The 24,632-nt window shown below is 41.3% G+C and overlaps 1 protein-coding gene across 1 annotated transcript in view; it reads left to right on the plus strand.

Moving 5' to 3' along the window:
• The first annotated feature begins 11,590 nt into the window (after positions 1 to 11,590).
• The window catches only part of Hibadh (3-hydroxyisobutyrate dehydrogenase), a 93,215-nt gene continuing 80,173 nt past the window's right edge, over positions 11,591 to 24,632 (plus strand). The window contains exons 1-2 of the mRNA XM_021632803.2: positions 11,591 to 11,807; positions 20,382 to 20,542. Of these exons, the coding sequence (XP_021488478.1) occupies positions 11,720 to 11,807; positions 20,382 to 20,542 (249 nt within the window). The 5' untranslated portion in view covers positions 11,591 to 11,719. The remainder of the gene's footprint in view (positions 11,808 to 20,381; positions 20,543 to 24,632) is intronic.

The raw sequence follows: 24,632 nt of genomic DNA on the forward strand, positions 1-24,632 counted from the left end.
AACCAAGCTCCCTCTGACTTTCATGTTCTTTATTTTTTTCTTTTCTCCTAATGAGCCACTAAGTTTAGTCATGGTTGTTTGCATGAGCGTGGGGCATTGTTTATTCAAGCACAGGCAAATTACCAGTAGCTACAACACTAAAAATAATTTTGCAAGCGGGCATGGTGGCACATGCCTGTAATCCCAGCACTCAGGGAGGCAGAGGCAGATGGATCTCTGTGAATTTGAGACCAGCCCGTCTACAAAGCGAGTCCAGGACAGCCAAGGCTACACAGAGAAACTCAGTTTCAAAAAAAACAAGAAACAACAACATCAAAAAAAGAAAAATTATTCCCTCTTCCCTCTGAGCCATTAACTTCCAGGAGGTCTCAAGTTGGAGGTAGGCCTCACAAGTCCCTCCCCATCCATGATGGAACGTTGAAGGGTTCTATCTCACCGAGGTCTTATGCAGGTAACCACAGCTGTTGTGTGTTCACGAGCATGACAGCCATATTGTGTCCAGAAGACATTTCACAGCACTCCTTCTATCCTTTGCCTCATTCATTCTTTCTGTATCCTCTTTCTGCATTGGCTCAGATATGATGGTACCATATCCATTTCAGTGCAGGATGGACAGAACTAGAGATACATGAGAAGCGAGACCCAGAGATCTGAGCCTGGGCTGGTGTGGACAGTGACACAGATGCCCTCTTTGGGTAGGGCATACAACAGACACTATTTTCAGTACTTTGACCGTTTATACTTTTTTTTTTTTTTTACATTGATTCCCATCCACTGTAAGAACAAGGTTCTCTGACCGAGGTTAAGAGTAGTACTGATACATAAGGATAACAAGGTGCCTGCTACCAAGCCTGACAACCCAGAGCTTGATCCCCAGGATCCACATGATGGAAGGAGATAACTGACTCCCACTGGTTGTCTTTTGACATCCGCCTTAGGGTTTTACTACTGCGAAGAGACACCATGGCCAAGGCAACTCTTATAAAGGAAAATATTTAATTGGGGCTGGCTTACAGTTTCAGGGGTTTATTATCATCACGGTGGGGAGCATGGCAGCATGCAGGTGGACATGGTGCTGGAGGGGCCGAGAGTTCTACACCTTGATCTCGAAGGCAGCCAGGAGGAGACTGGAATTCCACACTGGGCAGAGCTTGAGAGCATAGGAGACCTCAAAGCCTGCCCCCTCAGTGCCATACTTCCTCCAACAAGGACACACCTACTCCAGCCATGTCTTCTAATATTGCCACTCTCCACAGTCCAAGCATTCAAACGCATGAATGGGAGCCAAACCTATTCACATTACCACAACATTCATCTACATGCTATGGTTCGTGTATACATGTACACAAACACACACACCACTCACACACACTACATAAATGTAAAAAAAATTAGAAAACCATAAATATTTAGGAGACAATTTGACAGCATGTCTGTGCTGATTAGCTTTTGTCAACTTGATTGATACAAACTACATCACCTGGGAAAAGTAGCCCTCAATTGAGAAAATGCCTCCATTGGCTGGCCTGTAGGGAAGTTTGTGGGAGAAGTTTTTGATTAATAATTGATGTTGGAGTGCCCAGATCATTGTGGATGGTACCATTCCTGATCAGGTCCTGGGTTTTATAAGAAAGCAAGCCGAGCAAACAGAGCAAGTAAACATTGTTTTTCTGTGATTTCTGCTTCGGTTTCTGTCTTCAGGTTCCTGTATTGAGCTCCTTCCCTAGCCTCTTGAGATAATGGATTGTAACCTGTAAGTCAGATAAACACTCTCCTCCATTTCATGCACTCATATTCCTCAGAGTTCAGGACTAATCACTCTGATTCTATCCCAGAATTCATCTCTCTCTTCCATAACTCCCACTTATTTCCTGCTTTAGCTAATCAGCCATCAGGTTTTAATTGACTGGTGATGCTTCTGCACAGTCACAAGAGATTTCCTCTGTAAATGGTGCCTATTCATGCCCATCTTCCCCACTCCATGCTGGGATTTAGTTTGGATTAAGCTTGCAAAGTCTTGTACACGCTGTCACAAATGCTGAGAGTTCACATGTGCCCTGCTGTGCCTGAAGAACACTTTCCTTATAATTATCCATCACTTCTGGCTCTTTAATTTTTTTGCCCCCCCCCATTTTTAAGAAGGTCTCTGAGCATTGAGGAAAGGGTGTGCTATAGATACCCCATTTAGGTCTGTGCATTCTGTAATCTTTTATTCTGTGCATATTGACCGACTATAGATCTCTGAGTTAATTGCCATTTATTGCAAGAAGAAGCTTCTCCAATGAGGTTTGAGAGATTCACTAACCTATGGGTGAAGCAATGAGTATCAGGGGTCATTTTAATACTATGCTCATTTAGAAGAATAAAAGTAATAGGTTCTCTCCTTGGGCCTATGACCTGTCTAGGCACAGGTCGTGGCCCTGAGAATGGTGCCGGTTATGGGTTCCATTGTTTTGTTGTTGTTGTTTTTTAATTTATTTACTGTTACTATGTGTGTATGAGGTTCAGAGAACAATTTTCAGGAGTTGATTCCCCCCTCCCCCCGAGTTCCAGGGCTCAAACTCAAAACATGAGGCTCGTGCGGCAAACACTTTTACCCACTGAGACTCCTTGCTGCCTCCCCATTTTGCTTGCTTTAGAGTTAGGATCTCCCTATGAGGCCCCGACTAGCTTCAGACTCTCCAGCCTCCTGCCTCCGCTTTGTGAGAGCTGAGATTCAGGTGTGAGCCACCATGCAAAGGAGGATACCTGATTATGAGTTCTAGCACTGGTTAAACGCTATGTGATCTTGGACAAATTAATAACTCCTTACGCTATAAGTATCTCATCTTAAAATATAAGTAACTGCTCACTTCACGAAGTAATGAAAAGGTAATCTAAATGAACCGTTCCTGATTCGTGGCCTAGGAATGTGCTCAAGGAACGACAGGCATTGCTTGTGTTTGTCTTAGTCACTGTTCTGTTCCTGTGAGGAGACACCATGACTACGACAACTCTTATAAAACACTTATCATTTAATTGGGGGATTGCTTACACTTTTAGAGGATCCGTTGATGATCATCATGGCAGTTAGCAGACAGCCAGGTGCTGGGGAGTAATAGCTGAGAGCTTTACATCCTGATCTCCAGGCAGCAAGTGGGGGTGGGGAGCAAGGGGGGGGGGGAGGAGGAAGGGAAAAAGAGAGAAAGTGGTGTGGGAAACTGGGCCTAGAATGGGCTTTTGAAACCCCAAAGCCCAGCCCCAGTAACACACCTCCTTCAATAAGGAAACACCCACACCAACAAGGCCACAACTCCTAACTCAAACATTCAAACCTAAGAGCCTTTGGGGACCATTCTCATTCAAACCACTGCATATTGTTGTAAGACATCCATTTCTTGCTCCTGGCAAGTATGTCCTCAGGACATTGTGAAAACATGAGGCCTAGAATGTATGCCTTTATAGTTTATAAATGAGATCAGATACAACGTCCTCTAAGAGTTTTGTTACAGGGCCAAGAAAATAAATCATCTGAGAAGAGCTACAGCCGATTAATGACTGTTTAAGAGGGAGAGTCAGTCTTCCTCAGGGACTAACCGCCTAACTGATTATCCAGTCCTAAGTAGTCATCCCTGAAAACGTATACATAGGAGCAATACTACTGAATACTAAGTGGCCCAGCAAGTTGTCTACATATCCTTATATGTAACAATACTAAAGAGAGCAATGAAGAGAATATTTGAAAGCAGAAAAGGAGCTTAGAGGAAGGAGAACAGTGAGAGGGGGAGCAGGATATAAAAATAGGGCGCTGAGGACAATCAGAGTGTATTATGTACATGGATGAGATGTCAAAATTAAATACATTTTTTGTGCAATTAGTAAATGCTAATAAAAATGGAAGAAGAGAAATAATCTGAAGGATGGATCCAAGGACCCCAAATGTCAGTGTAAACAGGTTGAAGTTGTTATCTTTTCAGGATTCTGAGAACTTTCTAAAAAGCTGCTATTTGATTGTATCAGCTTCAAACAGTACTTCTGGGACTTGCTGTTTTATGACTGCCTTAAAATATTAGAAAACCCAGTGCTGTGCTGTCAACGTTCCAAATGTTGAAAACTGGCATGAAGAGGTGCATTAAACTATGGCCATCATCAAAACCTAAAGGAAAAGATGTTTTCCACCAAAAAAAAAAAAAAAAAAAAAAAAAAAAAAGCGTAACCTTAGAATAAAGACAGTCCTTTCCCCAAAGTTTACTGATTTAGAAAAATATTTCCTTCTGAAACTGGGGTGAAGCCTTTTTAAAGTAAGCAACACTTGCTGGGCCAGCCTTTGGGATAAGAAAAGCCAGATGTAAACCTTGGTGGTACTCATTGTTTAGACAAGAAGAAATTCTATCATCTAACTTGGGCCTCATATGTCCAGTTGCAACACCAATTCTAATGTGAAAAGAAACAGATGAGATATAGATGTGAAAAGTTCCTGTTGTCATGGTCACAAAAGTGAGAACACATCTGTGGACATCTGATTTCTTTCCTCTTCTTTTGATTTCAAGCCGTGAATCAGCTGTGGAATTTCAGTGTTAAGTCTGTACAGGAAGAGAATGGGCTGACACGTGAACTTAAGCCTGGCAGGTCAGTGAGATGGTTTCTGAGTATGGCTCAGCTTTACATGTGGCTTTATCATGGCACATAGAACGTGCTGATGATGTCCATAAGTGGAAATCATTATCTTATTTCCCTAATATAGTAATTAATCTTTATTTGGTGAGTTATTGTAGTTTCTTGTGGGTTTTAGAGTAACTTGGAGTTCATTAAAAAGAGATTTTAATCTAAATTTAAACACAGGCTTTCATGGAGAAAGAGAGACCTCAGGAAAAGGGTAGTGCATATCCAAGTGCCGGTGTGGGCTTCCGGGCAGATAGTGGTGTTTCTCTCTGCAGTGGCTGTGTGTGCACGCTGTGTAGGCTTAAGAGTTGTTAATGTCCTCCCCTTCTCACAGTTTTCTTTCTTTCTCTTTTCAAAGATCATCAGGTGGTTTCTGGGGTGCACTGGAAAGCAGTGCAGGGTGGTAAAATGACATTTCCAGGTAGTTAAATGGCCAGTCTTCAAGGGAGGAACACTGTCATCTATAGAGGTTTCATTTTCAACCTCACGCATATTTACTAGTGATGCGTACAAGGAACAGAAAGACTGACAGTGCAAATCAAGCCTGCTTCCTCCAGGCAGGCCAGCCTCCTCACGGCTCTACAACGTCTCACAATAACCCACCAGCTGGGGAACAGGTGTTCAAAGACATGCACCTGTGGGGGACAGCACGCGTTTAAACTTTAATGCCTGGTGATGATTTTCATCCAGTAACCTTTGCAATTCGTATTTACCAGGTTAGATAATTGTTAACCACCACAGTGAAGGATTGGAAAATGGAACTAGACAACCCATAGTTCCAGGTATGCTCATTGCTAGGTTCCCTCCAGTGACGGAGGTCTGTGTGGGGACACTAATCTGGGTGTGTATACACCTGCTAAACACGAATTTATACTATTACAACTTTCATCTGCTTAAATAAACACAATGATATGAACTCAGATAAGCTCTCTATTTGGGCTTTAATTCAATTACCTTATCGATGTTTTGTGTCTCAAAACATTTTTAAAATTGATCATGGGAAAGACTGGTGTCTGTGCCTATCCAGATCACTTTCTTTCCTTCCTTCTTTCCTTCCTTCCTTCCTTCTTTCTTTCTTAAGACAGTTTCTCTGTGTAGTCGTGGCTGTTCTGGAACTCACTCTGTAAACCAGGCCAGTCTCAAACTCAGAGCTCTGCCTCCTGAGTGCTGGGATTAAAGGCAGGTGCCACCATTGCGCAGCATTTTTAAAAGGTTATTTTTATTATTTCAATTATGTGTGTGGGGGGGTATGCACATGAAAGCAACTGCCCACAGAGGTCAGAGGTATCAGATTCCCCTGGAGCTGGTGTTACAGGTAGCTGTGAGCCACCTGATGCAGGTGCTGGGAGTCGAACTCAGGTCCTCCAGAAGAGCAATATGTGTGCTTAACCACTGAGCCATCTCTCCAGGCCAAGCCAGTCTTTAAAAAAGAAAAAAAATGTTCAAAAGCATTCTCTCCATTATATCTTTACGATTTCTTTGGCGCTAAGTTTTGCTAAGTGACTAAGTTCTAGCAGTTGGAAAGAGAAAGTGTAGGATGGGAATTTAAAACTATAATGGTAGTAAGGTCAGACAGTGGGCATGTCCTTTACTCCTTTCGTCTTTTCCTTTGCTTGGGACAAGAGGAAAAGCTGGAAAGCAGCGCCAGGTAGTGAAACTAGATCAGACCAGAAAGAAGCTAGAGCTGATCTTAGAATTTAATAACCTGAAACTGTCATACTGGAAATCATCAGTCTACCAGAAAGGATAAGGATTTCTTTCTTTCTTTCTTTCTCTCTTTCTTTTCTTTCTTTCTTTCTTTCTTTCTTTCTTTCTTTCTTTCTTTCTTTCTTTCTTTCTTTCTTTGTGGTGATGTTTGTGAGTGCAGGTCCTTGCATACCATACTCTACATATATACATACATGCATGCATACATACATACATACATATTGTGTTACTGAGTTACACTTCCAGCCCATGCTTCTTTTATGCATGGAAAAAACAAACAAACAAAAAACGAATTGCTGGTTTTTGGACTTTTGGTTTCAGCCAGCAAAACCTGATGTCAAGTTTTTATATTTTTGAAAGTGTCAGGTGACTTTCGTTATCCTTGCTTCTCCCCCTCTCCCAGCTCAGTGCTGTGTATCCAACCCACAACCTCACAAACACTGGGCAAGGGCTCCTCTGCTGAGCAATATCAGCATCCACTACAGCTTCTTTACTGGCCGAACTGTTTCCATGGTACTCATTTGTCACTCAAGGAAAAAAAACAAACTTCTCTGGGAAGGTCACTTTCAAGTAAGTCTTGAAAGTTGGGAAGTAAAAGTGTTACATAAAGAAAAAAGAGAGGGAAGGAAGAAAAAAGAGAATTGGGGAACTCAGAGTGATGGAGCAATGGAGAGAATATCACATTATCATGGAGTATGGGTACCATCTTGGGGACAGGAGAAAGTTTGATTTGTTAGAAAGAGTTTTCGTTTTTCCTTCCCAGATTCTGACGACAGGAACATTAGATCTTTTCTATAGTCTTGCACATTTCTAGCCCTTCCCCGACCCCACTCCAGTTTAGACTGGATGGTTTTATGGTTCTATCTTCCAGTTTGCCAACTTCCTCCATTCTACTGTTGCTCTTATTAACTGGGTTTTTTATAATTTCAGTAACTACATTTTTCAGTTCTAAAATTTCCAATTTTTCCTCACTATGTAGTCATGGTTGACAGCTCCTGCTTCCCATGAGGCTTCTGCTGTTCTTCCCCAGGGCAGTGGGTGCTGGAATATCTCTTTATTGTTCCCACATGCCTTCCTTATCGCTGTGCTAAAAGTCCTGACTCTTTACTAGGTCTCCTCTGACACCATCCTGGCTAAGCAAGGTAGAGAAATCTCATTACTCTAAGGCAGCATTTCTTTTGGGGAGGTCAAATGACCCTTTCACAGGGGTCACATAGAAGATATTTATGTTATGACTCATAACAGCAGCAAAATTACAGCTATGAAATAGCAACAAAAATAATTGATTCTATGAAGAACTGTGTTTAAAGGGTCACAGCGGTAGGCAGGTTGAGGACCACTGCTCTAAGGTAAGAGTGGAACTCTGGACTCTTTACTGTGGCCTTGGATGATATCAGGTGTGTGGGGAAGCATATTCATAAAAAGGAATTTATTGTTGCCCCCGTTGACGATGGCAGACAGGCGAAGGGAATAGGGACACTGTGGTGTTAGGATGTCTGAAGGTCTCCACAGCCTGGAAAGTGTAGAGGCCTAGACTTCCTACTTGGTGGTGTGTGTGTGTGTGTGTGTGAGTGTGGTGTAAGTGTGCTGTGGTATATGAGTGTGTGTGTGTGTGTGTGTGTGTGTGTGTGTGTGGTGTGTATGGTGTGGTGTGTGTGTGGTGTGGTATGTGAGTGTGTGTGTGGTGTGTGGTATGTGAGTGTGTGTGTGGTGTGTGTGGTGTGTATGTGGTATGTGTGTGTGGTGTATGTGAGTGTGTGTGCATTTTTGTACATGTGTTTGCATGTATCTGTGTGCAAGGGTGAGTGTTGTGTGTGTGTGTGTTTGTGTCTACAGTTGGGTGCTGAGTTATTTTCTATCCTAACATGCTTTCCACCTTGCTGAGATCTTGGTTTAACAAAAACAAAACAAACCAACCAACCAACCAAACAAAAAACAACAAAAAAAGCTTTTTATTGAGCATTTTTTTTGTTTGTGACCCTTAGTATTTTCAAAATTTTGTTTGTGGAGTCCTTGTTCAGTTTCAGGAACATGGCCCACTGGAGGCTTCAAGAGACTTAAGAAAAGAAAAAGACACAGGCACACAGGAAGCCAGGATCAGGTGGACTGGGCTCCCGGGTGGAGAAACCTCATCACCCCAGAAGCTCAGCGTGTATGTATATTGCACACAACTGAGCAGAGAGGCAGGGTTGTTTCATACAGCTCAACAAGGAGGCGGGGTTATTGCAGACAGATAAACAAGGATGTAGGATTTATGGTACACAGTTGGATCAAGGAGACTGATTTAGCTAATATCTAATCTCAGGAGCTGTCTCTGAAGGGAGCAGTCTTCAGGCCATAAATATCCCGGGGAGAATGTTATGGTGGACGTTTTGGACACGTTATATTAATACCCACAAGTGGACCCCTAGGAAAGGGTTTGTCCTTTCCCTGTGGGTCTCACCCTGGGAAGACTGTGCCACTTCCACGGGTCTGAGACTAGCGGTCTTGCCATGGCTGCAGACATGTCAACAGTGCACATCTACTCAGGACTTCATTCATTAGGGATGAATGAAAAAAGAAAGAATAGGAGGACATGACTGCTCCTCAGAGGTTGAAGTTTTATTATAGAACTAAGGGAGAGCATAGGCAGAGGCAGAGACATCTGGGAGAGTCCAAAGTGAACATGACCAGCATACTGAGCAAGACCCTGTAAGGGGGGGGGAGGGAAGAGGGGAGAGCCAGAAGCCAGGAGACCAAGAGGCAAAGAGGTAAGAGGATTGTGTAATAGAAATGGCTGGCTTATGTAGTGATAAGCAGCTAGGGGAGGGGCAGCCTAGGCCAATCCCTAGACGAGACTTTAAGGTAGAGGATGGGTTATGCCAGCCATGATGACTCTTGCAGGGACTGAGAGATGCTGGGAGAATTTGGCAGCCAGAGTCTGCTTTAACATGTCAATAAACACCCCAGTACCTCATTTAGCCACTTGTCCTCAGTTTGACACCCAACAAGGGCTTTCCCTGTTTCAAGCTTTTCATTTCTCCACTCTCAGTCTGGGATATACATCAGAGTCATAGTCATGGAATGGACTGGGAGTGGTGATGTACATCCTTAATCCCAACACCCAGGAGGCAGAGGAAGGTGATTCTCTATGAATTCGAGGCCACCCTGGCTTACATAGCAAGTTACAGGCCAGCCAATTCTACAGAGTAAAGCCCTGTCTTAAATCCTAGTCCCCTCCCTCCCTGCCCAAAGCCAACCACAGGCAGGAACTGCCTTTCAAATATCATACCCACACATTGCTAACAAAGTCACAACCATGGAAAGCCTCCTTTGAAAACCTGCTGTGAAGCAATAAGGGCTTCCGAGAGGAGACAGTAGTCTATATGATTCTGGAATAAGGTAAAATTATGACTTATTCCTTTGTGACATTGAAACAAACAAACAAATCAAACTTTCAATGTTGGAAGCGTTCTAAAGCCAGAGCAAAACCAAACTAAACTAAACCAAACCAAACACACAAGTAGATCTCTGCTTGCTCTCCCACAGCCCCTTTTTCTTTCTACCCCTAGGAGGATGATGTTCACAAGAGTCAGCCTTTTGTAAGAAATAACTCATTTTCAAGAAAAGAGCCCCATAAACAACCCAGAGAAACAAAAACAGTAGCCCACAATAAAAATGACAAAAGCAATCTGACTGGGTGTAAAATCTCAAGAGGACCGGGATATTAACTCAAGGAGCCACAGAGATGAATTGATGTGTTGTCTTGTGTCGTAAACAGCTCTGCCGTGGGGGTTGACATAACTGGAAAGCAGGCTGCGCTTCAGCAGTTAAAGATAGAAACCTGTAGGGACACATTTATTGGTTGCAGAAAATCCATTCCAGTTAAAACCTAAAGAAGCCAGAATGGAGAGACATGAAATGTTCCAGAAACCAATTAGCGCTATTAGGGATGGAAGCACCAAATCTAAGAGACTGTCCAATAGCTAGATCTGTCTGTCTTCTATCTATCTATCTATCTATCTATCTATCTATCTATCTATCTATCTATCTCTACCCATGCTTGTTTTGTTTACTTTCCCTTTATCTCTACAGTTCTTCTTTTGTGACTGGAAGAACAATTAACCGAAGGAATAGTTTTCCTGCTGGTTGCAGATGGGTCCTTGCACTCTATGGCTTCCTGGGAACATTAACACTAAGCCAGAACGCTGAGAGCCTGCAAAGAAATTCTCCACCATCTCAACTTTCATTTTACCAATCAGCTCCACAGGTAACTAGGAAGAGGTTTTTTGCTTTTTAAAGGTCAAACTCAAATCCCTTGATTCGGCTTCTTAGGTTGGATGAATACAACACAAGGAAAATTAATTAAAAAAAAAACAGATTTGGAGGGTGAGGGAGGGACATCTTAGGATTCCTATTGTCAACAAACCCCATTATTTCCTTCTGGACTACTTTTTCTTTGAAGGTTACAAGTCTTGTTTTAGTGTATTGAAGATGAAACTCCTTCATTGGAAACAGAAAGCTTTCCAATTATTCCCAAGGAACAGAAACTCAAATATGTAGACCAAATATCCAAATAAGGACAAATCAGGAAAATGTTCTTATAATACACACAGACATATACATATATATATACTACCCTCTGGGTTTTAATATGCCGTTAGATTTTGGTTTTAAAATGGATGCAGGTTGTAGAATTTTTAAACATTAAAGTCATCTTTCTTGGAACTTAGTAAATTTCTAGAAATTCTCCTCTTCAAAGAGAACAATATTATTAAATTACTTTCCTATTTTTCAAATATGATTGGAAAAACCGTTGAGTCATATATCACATAGATATTAGATATTACAAACATGGTAGATTCTGTGACACTGAAAACACCTATGTTAACCCTGGGAGACCCATGTATTTACTACTGAAGTTAAAAATGAGTCTCTATGCTAGAAAACAAGGAATTTCTGCTCTTTAAATACTGCGGCAGCTGCAATCTTGTCTGTGAGGAAGAAAAACAGTGAACAGCCCTGTGAAGAGGCAATTCTCAAGTGGAGGTGCTGGAGGAGGTGGTAATGAGCAACAGCCACCGCCTCCAACACCCCTGGCTTTAGGGTAAACAAGGGTTCTCCCACTCGGAGATGGTAATTCAGCAGCAGCCGGCAGCCAGGCAGGGCGTCTGTGGATCTGGGAGTCCTGATTGGCCCGATCCCGCCTCCCAGGCCACGCCTCTAGACGCCGTGCTCCGCCCCTCGGTGGGCGGAGCCCGCCCAGAGCAGCGAGGGCGCGTGCGCGAGCAGTCCCTGCTGTAGTGCGGTTCAGCCGGGCTGCGCACACTCGCAGACCGCAGGCCGTGGGAGACGGTGGAGGTCACGGCGCGGAGGCGGGGCGGGGGCCAGCATGGCAGCCTCCTTGGGGTTCCGAGGAGCAGCCTCCGGCCTCTGGTACTGGAGCGGCCGGCGGCGGCCCGTGACCAGCCTTGCAGCGGGTAAGGACCTCGTGCCCCTTCTGCTCATGACTTCCTCTGGCCATCCGAGGAGGGCTTTTCGCCCGATGGGCTGCGGTTGGTTTGAAGGTAAAAGCGACAATTGTGGTTGTCTCCAAGGCCTGGGGTCCCTCTGCGGCTGCCTCCTGAGTGGTCACCCTTCCCCTCTGCCCTGTGACCAGCTCCGGATTGTTCAGCGTCCTCTGCGGGACCCTGGAACAGCTTGTGGTGAAGGGGAGGAGTGTTTGGGTCTCGGGCGTGCTATTTGGATTTGGGGCTCCTAGGACATTTGGAGGGCTCAGCTCCAAGGGTGACCCCGCCGCACCCATCTCGTGGGGGACCCTCTGGTTCTCCAGTCCCCTCCTTCCCGACTTCACCCTAAGTGAGCGTTCCCTCGGACTGCAAGGCCTGATTTGTGTTTAACTACTCTAGTCGGTGGCATGGCCGTATCCTAGCATTCCAGCAAAGTTTGTCACCCTTGACCAGCAAGTCGACCTACCCCGTTATTGAATGGAATTGTTGCCTCAAAGTGGAAAACTTTTGTCAAATTATTAACCACAGCTCTTTGAACATCCTCAAAATTGTGGCCATAACCTATCCGACTAACTATGCTCTGCTGTAAGTTGTGGAAACTGACCAGGAACTTAGGAAAAGGCCGTGCTTAGAGAATTTATGTGAATGTCTGAGGAGAACGCCTTCAGTAATTTCATTTTTCACACGGGGAACATCTCCGACAGAGGTTCTCCCTAATTGTTGGGTTTTCTGGGACACCAAGACACCTCTTTAATTGTTTGATTTGTGGGAGATTTTTTTGTAAATTTAAGAGTGTATTTTAACAATGTGCAGTTTTTAGCACGATGGTATTCAGAATTAACAAACAAAAACCCCCTGAGTTTGCCTGGCATGTATGAGGGTCTGGATTTAGGATGCCTGTATTCATTTGTTCTAATTTTTATCTAAGAAGTATGCTGGGAATTGATTTCTTTGTAGCTCCCAGACTTTCCCATCAGGAAAACCTGTGAATTTCCTTTCTGCTTTGGAAGAGTATTTATGTGATAAAAGGTAGCAGATGGCAGCTAAGGAAGTGTGGGTAGCAAGATACAATCACATATGATTTGGGATATCGTTTTTTTTTTTTTTTATCACTTCTTAAAGGGATCAGCAATTTTCATATGCATGTACAATTCTTTCAGGTCTGATTAGCCTGGGACAATGTATTTGGTGTTTAGTGTTTTTGCAAGGTGTTACAACGATAGGTCCATGAACCCTTGATGTACATTTTAAGGGTTATGAAAGTTCTTATAATTCATGATAGGAAAGTCTGAGGCCAAAGACTGTATTCCTTTACTCTGACAGCTGAAGGGCAGATTATCTCCCAGTACTGGTTAGACTGCTTTAATAAACTATCTTGTACTTGGGCTGCTTTTAAAGGTGTGTGTAAATGAACACTTTTAAGTAGTTTTTAAGTAAAGTCTTTAAAATACTTGAGCAATCCTGTTTTACTTTGGAGTTGTTTTAAATGCCACTTTTAATATAAGTAATATTAACCACAAATAGTAAACTAACTACAAAATTTTTAACTTTTTTTTTTTTTGATATTCGAATCTTTAAAAAAGGTAAGGGAACCCATCTTCATGCAGTTTTAAAGTGAGTTGACCTTACACTCATGGGGTTACACACACACACACGCACACACGCACACATGCACATATGTTCTCTTCAACTCACTTCTGGGGACTTTTCAGTGTATACATGGAAAAATTGTATCAGAACATTTTTAAAGACCACCTGACCAAAGGAAAATTTAATAGTATTGTACATAAAATTGCAATACTAAATTTAAAAAATTACTGATGTTTTCTGTATATATGGATTGTACTTTTTTCCTGTATGTATGGATTCATGTTTAGATTTAATCTTTTTGCCAGTTTCACACATACAGTGAATTGTGATTATAGTCACCTCCATTGCTCTCTATTGTACCTCTTCCTTTCCCTCTGAACCCCTTCTTTCCAGCTAGTTTACCAGTCACCAAATGATACTCCTGTTAACAACCATTAGCAGTCAAAAGTACTTCATGAAGGGTGGGTCCTCATGGGTACCTCCTCTATTCATTGTGGAATGTTGAAGGATCCAGTGTCTGGCAGGTGTCCTTTGCTGCTGGGTGTCCAGCATGGTTAACAGCTGTGTGGTATCTGGACGGTTGTGTTTTGTGGCATTCTTCACCATCTTTTTGTTCCTCGCGTCATGGAATGCATTTTCAAAGCAGTGTAACTTCAGCAGGAATCAAGCATCTAACGGTATTGTTTTCTGTTTACATTAGCTTCATTTACATTGGTTCATGCAGGTTTGAAAAGTTGTGGTTGTGGCACCAAAGTTGACTTTAATCCTGTGAATTTACACACAGAGAATATTTATTACTGAAATACCATAAGGTCTTCCTAGAGTAAGTGGTCATCCTTAGTTGAGAAACTTTTACTACTGAGGCAAACAGTGTTCATTCCACGTATTAACTGACGTTCCATGTAACATAGGACACCTGTGTTATCTCTCCTTAGCCAGCTTTTCTTTCTTCGCTTTCACCGCTTACCCTCTGTGAAAATACTACATGGAAAGATATTTTGGGACTGACAACATTTGTATAACTTTAAAAAATATATTATTAAAATTATCCTATATTGTTATTATTGTTATTTGTCTCTTACTGTGCCTAATTGATGAATTAAGCTTTATCATGGAACACACACACACACACACACACACACACACACACACACACAGGAGTTTGACATGGTCTGTAATTTCAGACACCTGACTTTGAACTGTTACCTCCTTCAGGTCAGGGAAGCACACCAGTATAACTTAGGACACAATTAGAAATCCATATAGAAGCTTTAAGTGATTGTGTTTGTGTAGTGACATAAGCTTTTCCTTATGACTTTGTGCTCTTTTCTATCCTATATTCTACAGTAAATGTGTTCTTTTGACTAGGTGGCTTTTGGAAATATAAAAGAATCTTTCTACAGATAGACTGATTTCTGGGGAGCAGGTCAAGTTACCAAGATATATATATATATATATATATATATATATATATATATATATATATATCCTTGCTTATATTACACACAAGAGATCATAATATGTAAATTTTAAAATGTTGCCAAATTTTCTAACCAGTTTCTTCACCAGTCAGCTAGTATCACCTTTATGCTGACTGTTTTTGTTTTCCAGCTTGATTTTATCTGTCATCTGACTTTGCTGTCTCCATAAATTATTGTCAAGACTTGCTTAAAGGAAGATGGATTGAAGATTTTTTTTTAATCCTACTAAACTTGTTGGGATCCCTGTATCTTTGGGAGCCCAGTTCTGTATGCCAAGTACTCCTTCAGAAGCTCCATCTAACCTGGAAGCTGTTGTTCCCTAAATGATTTTTTGCTGCCTTTGATCTGTCTCTTCCCTCCCTTCTAACCCACTAGGCTAAAAAGGCTATTTGGTGTAGGACTTGTTCCATAGTGGAATCTCTTGGCCTTTTATTTACTGTCATGTGCTGGGCATTGTTTAATGCTTTACATATCTTATTGCAAGTAATCGGTCCTGTAACCTTCTGGTGTTGTAGATACTGCTGTTGATAAGAATATATAGAGGAGTTAAGTAACTTTATGTTTCAAGGACGTATAACCAACGGTGATTTTACTTGGATCTCCTAAACGCAGAATTTAAATTTGATTATAATCAGTGAGTAACTTCTCTTTGGACAATACTTACATTACTTCATACCATGCTTTTCTTGTTTTGCCCCAGTGATGAAATAAAGAGAACTAAGCCCATCACTGACAACCTGCCTTGATTGGTACACACATAGTTGGCCCACATAACATAGGCCTGCTTGATCTTGGCTCCTTAGCTTCAGCAGCAAAGGTCAGCTTTTGGATCCTGACACTTGGAATTTAACAAGAACTAGTCTTTTAGTAGTTCTAGCATGCCCTCTGTGACTCCTATTCTGCTAGCATCCATCCTGTTGGCCTGTTTTATACCCGGCCCTTTGACACTTAATTTGTTCACCCCACTAGACAGACAATTTTTTCCCCTTCATTTCATTAAGTACCTCTCTAGCTGTGATTGTATCCATTCCAAAATTGGTTTATAAGCAGGGATTTCAGGATTTCTTAGTATCTTAATTTATTTTTAATCTCTTGCTCAGATTCTGAGTATTATCTATGGTCTGCTCTTTCCCCTGGCTGCCACTTAGGTAGTAATATTGAGAGTTATAGAAGTTTGCTAATTATTTACAGTGCTTTCATTAATCCCTTGTTCATTCCTTATTACACTTTTCATAGTACTTCCAGCTCATTGGCAGGGTTGGCAGTCCCTGGACCAGACAGACATTATCTGAATCTAGGATGAAGAACGTTGGAGACTTCACCTGTGTAATGGTTACAGAGGCTCAGCTCACATTTGCTGAGTGGCCTTCATTACCACTCCTACACTGTTGCTTCAGAACTGCCTTGTAGCCCCATGAGTCTATTCAGTGAAACCATTCTAGTTAGAGTTCATTCACACAGCATTTAACAGCCACTGTTCCAATTCATTTATTTCCTTTTCTTAGAAGAGTAGTTATAAAAGTTAAATGCTTATGGTAAAAATGAAAGGTTTTTAAATAAAAAAATCTTTTCTTTAAATCAAACTCATTACTCTCTACACTTGTGATGTGACCACTTTTTTTTTTTTTAAATATGCTCATATAAAACCCAGAAAAATAAGTCCATATGTGTGTTTTTGTGTTAATGTTTTGTGTCTTAATGTTTTTCTTTGGGTTTTCCCCTGGAGGCCTTTCCTTTGCTGTAGATGTAGACCATGGTAGGACAGGATAGAGATGCATATTCTTGTATTAGTGCTCTGCATCTTGCTGGTTTTTCACTTGGTAATTTGCTCTGGGTTTTTTCCCCCCTCTGCCTTAGACAAGTATATAAAAGTAGGACAAGGTAGAAAGATAGACAATTAAGGAAAGAATCTCCTTACTCTAGAGTCTGGTTCAGACTTCTTGACAGGTCAGTCAACATGGGGCAGATCTTGCTAGGCCCCACTCCTCCATGAAGAGCTACAGGTAGCTCATGTCTGCTGGGGAGCCAGTCTTCTCCAGGACAAGCCTTCTGAGAGGTTATCCAACCCCAAGTGGTCAGCTCTAACATATGAACTCAGCAGGCTGTACTTACATACAAGTTACCTGTGTGTGTATGTATAACAATAATTAAAGGAGGCCATGAACTTGAGTGAGTGGAGGGGGCACATGAGGAGCTGGAGATGGGGAGAAGAAAGGGTAGATAGGATGTAAATACACTCATGTATAAATTTCTCAAAAATTAAAAATGTTTCTTTTCAAAAAAGGAAAAAGAAATCTAGTATAATTAACATTTTCAGTGACTGTTACTTATAAGAGACACTATTCCTTTAATATAGAAATGTTCAAATAAGACTTAAAATTTCAGTCATGTTTAAAGCCTAAACATATCGATAACCTTCATGTGTGGTCTTTCTCCTTTTCCCAGCTGTAAACCTGTGATTTTCCAGGATTCACAGAGTTTCCATTTACAATGAAAGACACATGTTGACTCCATGTGCAGCCTTGTGGCCCTAGGTTTTCTCCTGTCAGAGTTCAGTCCTGTTGGAGACACTTTTGAAGCCACTCTATAGCCTCAGTTATGGAAAAGAGGGAAACGGGGAGGGGTGTTAGCAACCTTTGGGATGTAACTTGAGAGCCACCAAAATCATACACATGACAACTGCAGTTGACATGTTTTATCCTTTCTCTGAGTGCCTCTCTAAAAGTGACCAGGCTTGAATCTATGTTATAGTTTCTTAATAAGTCAAGAATCCTAGTCACGCTTCACCCACCTGAGGGTTCTGAAAGGACTCAGGCTGCTGCAGGAGGGAGTGTGGAGCTGTTTCTTGCCCCACCCCACTCTTCACATTCTTTTAAATACAGGACTAATATTTCATTGCATTGGGTTAGTGTGAATTATTGTGAATTAAGTACTCTACTAATATGTTGTTGTTTACATGTTTCTGCTGTCACAAACAGTGTAATAAATAATTTATTTGTTTCTGTGGTTCAGAGTTTAGTGTATTTCAGAACATAGCAAATGATGGTCTGTATTTACTATTGGTTTTTATAAATAAAATTGGATTTGAGGGCTCAAGACATGGCTCTGTAGATAAAGCACTTGCCATGGAAGGCTGAGGACCGAAATCTGGATTCCAAGCACACACATAGAAGCTTCATGGGCATGAGGCCTACCTGTCAGAAGCCCCCAGTTCCCGTCCACCCCCGGGCTGTCTAGCTGGGCTAACCTGATCCATGAGCTCATAGTTTAGGAGCTCTGCCCCCGGAAGTAGTGAGGAGAAGACATCAGATGTTGACCTCTGGCCTCCATATGCATCCACGTAGGTGTGAACTCTGTAACAGCATCATTTTTTACATTTTATCCGTACCCGTCTTGTATTAATGTTTTATTGTGTCTATGTCTTCTTGGGTTTTAAGTTCTTTGCAAGGCAAGGATTGAATCCCATTTATATGTCAAATGGCTAGGCCTAGCGGCAGCATGTGAAAAGATAAGGTCGGAGGATCAGAGTTTGAGGCCACCTTCTGACATAGGAATGGCTACTTAATGCTTGTGGAGTACGTGACCAAATCCTTGCTCTCCCTTGTCATACTAGCTACCCATTTGACTTAGAGTAGCTGCTGTTAAACCAACTGCTTTAAGAATGTAGTGTTTCTTGTTATAATGTTTTTAGATTGTTAAATTGTACTTTTCCAACTTCAACACAGTGGTCTGCTGTAATAGTGCTCCACTTTCTCTTTTTGTTAATTTGCTTGTGGGCATTAGAACTCTATCATAAAAAGTACTTCTCATTCTATTTAATTTTAAAATAAAATTTCAATTAGGTGTCGTTTCTCTGTCATTGGGCCTTTGTGGGCTATAAAGACCACGGCGCCTGTTGTAAAGCTGTTGTTCCATCAGCAGCGTGATGTTGCACAGGAGTGACATGTCTGATGGATGTGGCACTGAGCTGTGAAGAGAAACTAAGTGCTTCTAACCCAGTGTGCGAGCGAGCGAGCGCGCTTTCTTTCCTTCTTTCGTTATTCCCTTCCTTCCTTCCTTCCTTCCTTCCTTCCTTCCTTCCTTCCTTCCTTTCTTTTTCTTCCTGCCTGTCTTTTTTTTTTCTTTTTTTACTTTCACACGGGAGATTTATTAAGGGAGGGGACACAGAGGCTGCCTCTGGATGAGGGTGACAGTAAAGAACAAGCTATATTTCTTAAGCATAGAGCTTCAAATAACTTGCCTATAGGATCTCATCATACGTATGTTCATGGTGAGTAGGAGAAGATTTGAAACTTAAAAATGGCTGTGATTGTTTATCACACACCGTCTCAAAACCACAGTCTCAGGAAGAATAAAGCTATAAATGCAAGGGCAAGTAGAATTATTTCTCTTCTTTCAGTAGATTATAAACTTAAGGGCAAGTACTGTATCTTGTGTCTTTCTAAACCCTGTTACCATTTCATGCAGTGCACATTTAATGAGTTGTATTTGTCCAGTGTCATTGTGAAAAGGAGAAATTGTATCTAATGTTACCAAGACGAGACAAAGCTCTCTTACTCTCTGAAGCAGTCATTTATGGAGTTAAAACAATTTTTAGATTATTTCTTATGTGTATGAGTATTTTCCATATGACTGCCTGGTGCACGTGGAGTTTGGAAGAGGGTATTGGAGCCCCTGGGGCTGGAGTTAGAGATGTCTGTGAGCCACTGTGGGTGCTGGAACTGAACCTGAATCCTTGGCAAGAGCCAAGTTCTGCTAATTGCTTAGCTGCCTCTCGAGTCCCTGTTTTTTGTTTGTTTGTTTTTGTTTTAATTAATTAAACTTGGTGTGTGTGTGTGCACGCACGATGCACATGTCACTGCGTAAGTGTGGTGATCAGAGGGCAGTCTCTCCAACATCATGGTTCTGGGTATATAATCCACTGCATGTAGTAATTGTCAGAGGGCAGTCTCTCCAACATCATGGTTCTGGGCATATAATTCACTGCATGTAATAATTGTCAGAGGGCAGTCTCTCCAACATCATGGTTCTGGGCATATAATTCACTGCATGTAATAATTGTCAGAGGGCAGTCTCTCCAACATCATGGTTCTGGGTATATAATTCACTGCATGTAATAATTGTCAGAGGGCAGTCTCTCCAACATCATGGTTCTGGGCATATAATCCACTACATGTAATAGGCAGTCTCTCCAACATCATGGTTCTGGGCATATAATTCACTGCATGTAGTAATTGCCAGTACCTTTATTTGCTGAGCTTTTTCACTGGTCCTGTTTGTTTTTGAATCAGTGTTCTGTGTAACAGGCTGACCTCTAACTTTGGATCCTTTTGCCTCCATTTCTAGAGTGCGGGTGATACAAGCATGCACCTCTGTGCTTGACTAAGCCATTGCTTTGAATTATAGGTCCCCCAATGGGATTTTTAAAAGTGTTACAGTTTCATTTTTATATTTATCAATGTATTGAAATCAGTGTGTTCTAGGTCAATGGCTTCTAAGACTCCAGTTGGATTCATTGGACTGGGAAACATGGGAAATCCAATGGCGAAAAATCTCATGAAACATGGCTATCCACTCATTCTCTATGATGTGTTCCCTGATGCATGCAAAGAGTTTAAAGAGGCTGGTGAACAGGTAAGGGTTATCTTTGGATTTGTTTTAGATTTTGTTTATAATTTTTTTTTCTTTTTCAAAGAAGCAAGGGCTTCTTGAAGTATACCTAACGGAGTTGTGAAACCTAATTGTTGCTAACTGTATTTTATTTTGAATTTAACATTTATATGCACATCAAAAGAGTGCTTAGCATAGCTGCTGGGAGGGATCTATTTTCTGTTAGGTGACCTGGGCATTTCCTGTTTGGTCATTTTCTGAGATAACATCTTCACTGATTATGCTGGTGAAGCAATTGTTTGGAAATAGCCTCCTCTTTGAGAAAAACAGGGATGAATGTCTTAGGACAGGAATCTACTTTGGAACTTAGCCAAGTCCAGATCTTCATGGGGCAAGTCATCCCTTCAGCTGATTTCCACATCTGTAAAATGCAAATGATTGCTAACTACTTGTGTCATTAGATTATGAAGCTCAGATGAGAAAATATATGTGAATGTACTTTATAAATGTTGCATGGCAGCGCTGTGTGAATCTATCATTAGTTATTGGCCATAAACCAGGAGACAGCCTAAAAACATTGTGGGCCGTAATGTGGAGCTGAGCTATGAGCGAACTGTAGTGTGTTGCTTTTAAGCTGCCATTTATATTTTTAAGAATTGTGGTACTAGAGTTGATCACATTTTTTGACAGCACTGCCGGTTAAGTCTTGTTCTTTCTGTTGGGATTTGTCAAACTTTATTAGTAGCTTAGATGACAAGAGACCTTTTTTATTTTTTATTTTTATTTTTATTTATTTATTTTTTTTTAGTCTCTGAATTTAGTAGATTTGATTTTTCTGCAATATGAGGGAAAGTTTGCACAAGTTGTAGAATGATAACCAAGGGCAAGATATGATCCCAGAACTAGAAGAATACTAAGAGCTTCCTAAGAAAGAGAAAACAGTGAGAACAGAATAAAGCAGAACAATCGACATCCAGATAACTTATGAAAGCAAACACTGAGAAATGCAATCCTAAGATAGAAAGTAGGTCTAGTGGCTTAGAAGCCTTCTAAAGCACTGAATACCCCGTGTCTTTCCTGGCCATGCTTTCTGTGCTGCCTGGCACCGGCGGTACTGCATGACTGTGACTGTGATCTTGGGGCTTTTCAGTATCCCCTCGAAGCTGCTCGGTTTGTGGAGGCTGGCATTGCATTCCCGGGGCCCTGGCTGAAGTCATCTAGGCTTTCTTGGAAAGAATTGATGACTCATTTTACTAGAGAATGTGAGAAAGGTGACCTTTTGTTATCTTCAATATGGTAAGCATTCCAGGTTGGTTTGCTGTCTGGGGTTAATCAATTACTAGCTAATTGATTTGAGGAGATGGTAATTTTGGGGATAACACTTATAATTGACATTTGTCACTATACGGTGACATGTGTTTGCCAGTTCTATTTGATCTCTAACCTGAGGGAATGTCTTAAATGAAATATAGAACTTAGCCAGAAAGCAAGGTAGAGGCTGAATGGAGATCCCGCAGTGGGCTGGAAATAAGTCCTGGCAGGGCAGAAACTCATAAAAAGCCTACATTGTACTCCTCCTTCCATGCCTGTAGAACCTACAGCTTACTTTTGGAACAGCTGAAATGGTTGCTACTGCGTTGTCTATCTTTTCAGTTTTCCCAGACTTCTAGAACTTTTTGGAGTTCTGCCTAAATTGTATTCTCTGAAGTTACCCCTCTGACCTCTATTCCCCAATAGCATTCTTATTCTTTACTGATTTTAGGTAGGCCTGAGGAAAGACTACCTTAATAATATCTGAATAAAGGAGACATTTGCCTCTTAAAAGGAAGAAAAAGGAACCTAGTATTTAGCAAGAAACTATTACGTCTCAGGTGTTTTGTTAGTATTTTGTATATTTTATTTGGTTTTGGGGGAACAGGGCTCATTGTATATGGCTTTAAATCTGACCCTTCCTGTCTCAGCCTCCAAAACGGCTAGATTATGGGTTTGTAACACAACAAAGAAAGCAGCTCAGTCACTTTCATTTTGTTTTTTAAAGTTTTACTCATTTTTAAGTATGTGTGTATGTGTGTGAATGAGAGAGGGAGAGTTCAGTGCCCTCAGAGACCAGGAGTGGGTTCAGAATTGATGCCTGGAAACGTTAGTGCTGTCCTCAGGGTTACAGTGAGTCAGTAGCAAGAGCCAGGGCCTCAACAGAAGTCTAGCTTTGATGGCAGAACTTTGGCTCTGCATTACCAAATGCACAGCCACTAATTAGCAAAGGTTAGTTTAGGAGGCATTTGGAGAATATAGCATGATTTTTGGGTCTGAACTGTTGCTACTTATTATCTGTTTATAAACTGGATTATTGGTGTAAATTGCCTGAAAAAAATTTTTTTAAATTAGTAAAGCCAAGTCATGAATCATTTGCTTTGCCCCTATTTGGCACATGTTTCTTGTACCTTGAAGAGTGTTAGAATAAAATAATAATTATTCATCACAATAAATTTTATTGGGTAACGGTGGTTGAATAGTGGTCCCCCAAATGTTTCTTATAAGACTCAAAAGAAAACACAGGACTGGAGAGATGGCTTGGCAGTTAAGAGCACTTGTTATTGTAGAGGACTAGGTGCGGTTCCTAGTGCCCACATGACGGCTCACAACTGTCTGAAACTCCAGTTTCAGGGGACTTGATGCTCTCTTCTGAACTCGTTGGGCACCAGGCATATGATTGGTACACAGATATACATGCAAGTAAAACACTTATACAATAATTAAGTAATATAGATAAATAAATAAACAAGCACAGTCACAGTGAACTTTATGACCTAGAATTTGGCAAAGTATCCTTAGCAATGACAGCATGAGTTTGTGTAACAAAACTGATAGGTTAGTTGAACTTCACCAGCGTTAAAACTTGCTTGTTCTAAAGAACACCATCAACAATATAAAAAGATAATTCACCGTGAATGGCCTAAAATATTTACAGATCATATATTTGATAAGGGACTTGAATCTCGAAAACATAAAGGGGTCTTACAACTTAAAAATTAAAGACAAGTAATTAAACGGGCAAAGGATCTGAACTTGAAGGCAGTTAATACAACAAAGGCAAGTGAAGACATGAAAAGGATATATTAGTCATCAAGAAGAGAACCATGAGTACTGGGAAAGTCAGAAAGAGGACCCAAGCAAAAAAGCCTTTTTATTATGGTGATACAGAGAAATTGGAAAACTCACCCTCATGGCAGAACGTATAGTGTTTCTGCCACTTTGGGATATAAGTCTTGACAGTGTCTCAGACAGTGAAGCATAGAGCTGTGATATAACTGAACAATTGTTGCTGTGTGTGGTATATCTGTGAGTAGGTTCACGTGTGCATGTGGGGGCCAGAGGTGGGTGTGGCATGTCTTCCTCTGTCACTGTCCCACCTTGGTTTTGAGATGAGGTCTCTATATTAAGCGTGGTTGTCACTGCTTTAGCTACCTTTCTCTCCCTTCAGTGGTGGGGGTTTTAGATGCATGCCGCAGTACTGGGCTTTCACTTGGGTACTCGAGATCCAAACTCAGGGCCTTATGGTTGCATGGAAGAACTTCATTCACTGAGCCGCCTGTCTCCCAGTTCCTGACCTAGCAATAAAAGAAAACCTGGGTCTAAGCCAGGCATGGTGGTGCATGCCATTAATCCCAGACCTGGGGAGGCAGAGGCAGGTGGATCTCTGTGAGTTCAAGGCCAGCCTGATCTACAGTGAGTTCAGGACAGTCAGAGCTATATAATGAGACCCTGTCTCATAAAAAATAAAAATAAAAATAAAAATAAAAATAACCTCTCCCCCCAAAACAAAACAAAAAACAAAATAAACCTGCGTCTATACCCAGGAGAAATGAAAATATATTCACTCAGAACTTTGTATATAATAGTATTGTTTGTAATAGCTGAGAAGTAGAAACAACTTTCATTTATGTCACTGGATGAATGGGTAAACAAGTGTCACATCTGTAATGGAATATTTAGGGATTAAAGGAAGGAAGTGCTGATATTTGCTATGCCACAGATGAACTGGGGAAGCACACTAAATTGAAGAAGTCAGTTACAAAACACCATGCACTGGGCCTCTCTTGTTATCTGAAAAAAT

Source organism: Meriones unguiculatus, chromosome 3 (genome assembly GCF_030254825.1).
Source record: "Meriones unguiculatus strain TT.TT164.6M chromosome 3, Bangor_MerUng_6.1, whole genome shotgun sequence".
Lineage (NCBI taxonomy): Eukaryota > Metazoa > Chordata > Mammalia > Rodentia > Muridae > Meriones > Meriones unguiculatus.